At 45.7% G+C, this 6,000-nt stretch overlaps 1 protein-coding gene across 6 annotated transcripts in view; it reads left to right on the top strand.

Annotated features, from left to right (window-relative positions):
- Positions 1-525: 525 nt before the first annotated feature.
- The window catches only part of LOC126092418 (sorbin and SH3 domain-containing protein 1), a 1,056,812-nt gene continuing 1,051,337 nt past the window's right edge, over positions 526-6,000 (top strand). For all 6 annotated transcript variants that reach the window (XM_049908017.1, XM_049908049.1, XM_049908042.1 and 3 more), the window contains exon 1: positions 526-609. In XM_049908017.1, coding sequence (XP_049763974.1) covers positions 541-609 — 69 coding nt within the window. In that variant the 5' untranslated portion in view covers positions 526-540. The remainder of the gene's footprint in view (positions 610-6,000) is intronic.

Genomic DNA, 6,000 nt, shown 5'->3' with positions numbered 1-6,000 from the left:
AATGCTTTCATATTTGCACTGAGTGGAGTAGTGCCGTTATATAACGAGGCCTGTTGTATGTGCAGTGTTCTACCATCAAATAATGTCCGCTTCTTGAACTGCTCAGCTCGTCGCATACTGATTTGTTTACGAACGCAGTGTTCCGGGATTTCCCGGTGACATCAACGTGATTATAGCCATTTACGTGCCAGTCACTTTTGCTGTTGGCCGCGGCAGATCTGCATTGCAGAAAGCCCTCCGTAAGGCCCCGCGTCCCTCACTGAACGACGACGCCTAGCTATTTCCCTGTGCCGCTGGTTGCCCCAGCGAACCATAGTGCGCGCGCCGCGTCGTAACTGCTGCTGAATGAATAGCCAGCTGTGAGTGACGTCACGGCGCCCAACTCGGCAGCGCAGACCAGCCGGCCTGCCCTGCCCCCACCTGCGAGTATCGATCAGCTGTGGCGATAAGCTGCTCTCGCAGCGATAGCAGCCGCGACCTTGCTCGTCTGCTGGCGTGCCGGTCAGTGGGACGAGTCGCTTGCACTGCCACGCGGGCGCCATGCGGGAAGGCGCCGAAGACCACATCGACGATGACGACGCTGCCGCTGCCGCCGCCGTGGAGTCGCAGGTAACGCTTCGGCCGTCCGCTAGAGTTCTGTCGCGCTTAAGCCCCTTTTACGCAATCGACCTTCTTGGATCAATCGACTACTCGTGGCGTGTGGGGCTACTGCAGCGCCTGTGGGATTTTATTCCTGTACTGACTCTCGCCTATCAGCTGTCACGAGTGGTCGTATTTGCTCACACCTCGGTCCCAAAACTGGTCGCTTTGTGAGATATCTCTGCTGCAGGACTGTCAACTTTATAACGCAGCAGTGCATGACACCAATGTTAATTCCAAATTTCTATACCTATCTGCTGTTATTTTATTAAGGGAAGGACAAAATACTGTATTAATTATTTTGATTGTAAATATTACAAAGCTTATCATATTGGAGTTCTGAGCTGAGTTCCCATGCTTGCAGAAAATAATAAATAATTAAGGATGGGTCTGCCTTTTTGCGAGTACATAAATTATTATTTTGCTTTTTAACACCTAAACATATTTCTACACCTACATCTACGTGATTACTGTAATATTCACAATAAAGTGCCTGGTAGAGGGTTCAGTGAACCACCTTCAAGCTGTCTCTCTACCGTTTCACTCTCGAACGGCACGCCGGAAAATCGAGCACTTAAATTTTTTGTCCGAGCCCTCATTTCTCTTATTTTATCGTGATAATCATTTCTCCCTATGTAGGTGGGTGCCAACAGAATGTTTTTACCAAATTTTTTCATAATCAGTAGATTTTTTCATTTATTTTCCTGAAATACATACCTACAGATTATGTTTAGGTTAGGAAATATGTTACATCGTGTTTTGTTGTTGTTTAAATCATATGAGCACCTTATTTTTTAATTTACATTGCGTGTGTGCTGTGACTGAGAACCGAAATCAGCTGCAGGTCTAAATTAGTACCACATGTCATCTGCAAACATGAGAGATGATAGGATATGTACCTGAACACATTTTTCAAACTGAATTACAAACAAAAATTCAATGGAGACGATATCCTAAAATTTCTCATGTTTGCAGGTGACTCTACTAATTTAGACCTGTGGTTATTTCGGCTGGCAGCCAGCGGCAACCAGCGGCACAGGGAAATACACTCCTGGAAATGGAAAAAAGAACACATTGACACCGGTGTGTCAGACCTACCATACTTGCTCCGGACACTGCGAGAGGGCTGTACAAGCAATGATCACACGCACGGCACAGCGGACACACCAGGAACCGCGGTGTTGGCCGTCGAATGGCGCTAGCTGCGCAGCATTTGTGCACTGCCGCCGTCAGTGTCAGCCAGTTTGCCGTGGCATACGGAGCTCCATCGCAGTCTTTAACACTGGTAGCATGCCGCGACAGCGTGGACGTGAACCGTATGTGCAGTTGACGGACTTTGAGCGAGGGCGTATAGTGGGCATGCGGGAGGCCGGGTGGACGTACCGCCGAATTGCTCAACACGTGGGGCGTGAGGTCTCCACAGTACATCGATGTTGTCGCCAGTGGTCGGCGGAAGGTGCACGTGCCCGTCGACCTGGGACCGGACCGCAGCGACGCACGGATGCACGCCAAGACCGTAGGATCCTACGCAGTGCCGTAGGGGACCGCACCGCTACTTCCCAGCAAATTAGGGACACTGTTGCTCCTGGGGTATCGGCGAGGACCATTCGCAACCGTCTCCATGAAGCTGGGCTACGGTCCCGCACACCGTTAGGCCGTCTTCCCGTCCGCCGCTCGTGGTCTCGCGGTAGCGTTCTCGCTTCCCGAGCACGGGGTCCCGGGTTGGATTCCCGGCGGGGTCAGGGATTTTCACCTGCCTCGAGATGACTGGGTGTTTGTGTTGTCCTCATCATTTCATCATCATCCAGGAAAGTGGCGAAATTGGACTGAGCAAAAGAATGGGTAATTGTACGGGCGCTGATAACCACGCAGTTGAGCGCCCCACAAACCAAACATCATCATCATCATCATCAGCCGTCTTCCTCTCACGCCCCAACATCGTGCAGCCCGCCTCCAGTGGTGTCGCGACAAGCGTGAATGGAGGGACGAATGGAGACGTGTCGTCTTCAGCGATGAGAGTCGCTTCTGCCTTGGTGCCAATGATGGTCGTATGCTTGTTTGGCGCCGTGCAGGTGAGCGCCACAATCAGGACTGCATACGACCGAGGCACACACGGCCAACACCCGGCATCATGGTGTGGGGAGCGATCTCCTACACTGGCCGTACACCACTGGTGATCGTCGAGAGGACACTGAATAGTGCACGGTACATCCAAACCGTCATCGAACCCATCGTTCTACCATTCCTAGACCGGCAAGGGAACTTGCTGTTCCAACAGGACAATGCACGTCCGCATGTATCCCGTGCCACCCAACGTGCTCTAGAAGGTGTAAGTCAACTACCCTGGCCAGCAAGATCTCCGGATCTGTCCCCCATTGAGCATGTTTGGGACTGGATGAAGCGTCGTCTCACGCGGTCTGCACGTCCAGCACGAACGCTGGTCCAACTGAGGCGCCAGGTGGAAATGGCATGGCAAGCCGTTCCACAGGACTACATCCAGCATCTCTACGATCGTCTCCATGGGAGAATAGCAGCGTGCATTGCTGCGAAAGGTGGATATACACTGTACTAGTGCCGACATTGTGCATGCTCCGTTGCCTGTGTCTATGTGCCTGTGGTTCTGTCAGTGTGATCATGTGATGTATCTGACCCCAGGAATGTGTCAATAAAGTTTCCCCTTCCTGGGACAATGAATTCACGGTGTTCTTATTTCAATTTCCAGGAGTGTAGCTAGGCGTCGTCGTTCAGTCAGGGACGCGGGGCCTTACGGAGGGCTTTCTGCAATGCAGATCTGCCGCGGCCAACAGCAAAAGTGACTGGCACGTAAATGGCTATAATCACGTTGATGTCACCGGGAAATCCCGGAACACTGCGTTCGTAAACAAATCAGTATGCGACGAGCTGAGCAGTTCAAGAAGCGGACATTATTTGATGGTAGAACAGTGCACATACAACAGGCCTCGTTATATAACGGCACTACTCCACTCAGTGTAAAACAAAAAGTAGGTAGCTTTTATAATTTAAATAACTATAAAATCCAGTATAACATGTTTTCTACCGTCAACATAACCAGTATGTACGTATTTCAGGAAAATAAGAGAGCAACCCACTGAGGATGCCACAACTTTGGTGAAACGTTTTTGGGTGTTTAAGCAAAACTGTAATTTATGTACTTGCAGAAAAGTGGAGCCATCCTTAATTCATTATTACCGAGCTTGTTTAAACTCAAAACATTCAAAATGTTAAGCACTGAACGTTAACATAATATCATGTCATCACGAGGCTAATGTTTCAAGTAATCAGATCTACCTAATCCTTTTGTTTAAGTCAACGGTTTCTTGTCAGTATTAACAATCTCACGGGGAAAAGTATGTTACAACTTACACATTTCACCCTGAACGGTTATATTCCCATCTTTCTAAATGAACATAGAGCCTTTTAACTCGTTCAGAAGGCGAATTAGGCATTATTATTTGGATGTTAATCGCGGTCATACAACAAACTAATGTCAAATGTTGGCCAATGACAGTTGACGCTATAATGGATCACATATATATAAACAGGGTATTCATTACGATGATTACTATTTGAACTACCTGGTGGTAATATTTTAATATCAATACTGCTTTCTACTGATACCGCTAATAAAGTTAATCTGCGAAAATGATACTTCGTCTCCAAACTGCTGGTTCGAATTTATAACAGAAACTAATAATTGCAAATTATTCTGAAAACTAATTGATAATGAGGAATGTGTAACTCATTACAAAATCTACCATTATGCCTTCTAAATGTATACAAATCAGTGTACAGTTAAATATGATCTATCTCGAAATGAAGTATAAGGATTTTATGCAATCAGGTATGCATACATGAGGAATTACTTGTGCTCTACGATTATTAATCATAGGAGCACCAAGTTATTTTAGGCTACGTGGAGCACTACGCAAGATCAAAATTTTTCCGTGTTACGAGAGGCTATAAATCTTCTGACATCTATTTATTTCCAATGTGAGATTAGTTTAAAAGTGCATTACAGGTAAAAACATAATGTTTATAACATGTAGGGTGTCCAAAAAATATGCAAGTTAATATACTGTTTTTCTCAGGTAAAAGGTATAAGAAGCAACAGTGATCAAAACTTGGACAAGGAAAGTTTCTATAAACTAGACACGTAATGCTGGCCGCGGTTCTAAGCGCTTCAGTCCGGAAACACGCGGCTGCTGCGGTCGCAGGTTCGAATCCTGCCTCGGGCGTGAATGTGTTAGTTGTCGTTATGTTAGTTAGGTTTACTTAGTTCCAAGTCTAGGTGACTGATGGCCTCAGATGTTAAGTCCCATAGAGCTTAGAGCCTAGACACGTAATGCCAATTCACCTCTTTACCTCTGGAGATGCTTCGTGCGGTCGGGGAGGAAATTTTATGGGAAAGTTTTGTCAGTACCAGCTGCCAAAGCTTTCATTGCATGACTAGACACATAACGTCCGTACTTGAAACTACAGGCTGCCCAAAATTTCGGATCACTCTTTGATCTAATAACTGAATGATGCGTTTTTCTCCTTGACTAAAAGTTTCAAAATCAGAAATAAAAACACATTCACAAATATAGGTTACTGTGTATTGAAGACCTTCAAGTAACACTCTTCAATTGGTTCAAATGGCTCTGAGCTCTATGCGACTTAACTTCTGAAGTCATCAGTCGCCTAGAACTTAGAACTACTTAAACCGAACTAACCTAAGGACATCACACAGATGTAGCGCCTAGACTGTAACGCCTAGAACCGCAGGCCACTCCGGCCGGCACTCTTCAATTGGAGAGAATACTGTCATTTACACATGACATTTACCTCCTGCACACAAAGTGGTTGATTCTGAATCACTTTTGCACAGATGGCGACGATCTTCACATCCGGAGGATCCTGAATGTGAATAAACAAATTGAGATAGTACGTAAAGGTAATAAAGAAGAAGAAGGCATGAGTTTACTTATGAAACCGCATTTTTCTGAATTAACTACTGCAGTTACTGCGTGCCAAGGTTACCAAATGAAATTTAGACACAGTTTGAATTAATGTCACAGGTAGAACCCACCAAGGGCAAAATATGCCCTTGAACATAAAAACTGTATTTTTATATCCAATTTTTCGAATATTAATCATATAAATGTATAGTATAGTAGTTATTAGGTGAAAGACAAATAGAAAATAGAAAAAGAAACACATACAGACAATTCTTTTCTGTGCTTGGTGGCTTTAATCTTAATCATTAGCTTGCGACAAATGCCAGTTGACATACTGTCGTAATCGAAACATGCAGACATGCCAGACGTCGGCTATGAAGTCCGATCAAAAGTCAGATCGGAA

Source organism: Schistocerca cancellata, chromosome 1, assembly GCF_023864275.1.
Source record: "Schistocerca cancellata isolate TAMUIC-IGC-003103 chromosome 1, iqSchCanc2.1, whole genome shotgun sequence".
Taxonomy (NCBI): domain Eukaryota; kingdom Metazoa; phylum Arthropoda; class Insecta; order Orthoptera; family Acrididae; genus Schistocerca; species Schistocerca cancellata.
Note: the sequence above shows the minus strand (reverse complement) of the source record. Positions and strands in the feature narration are given on the sequence as shown.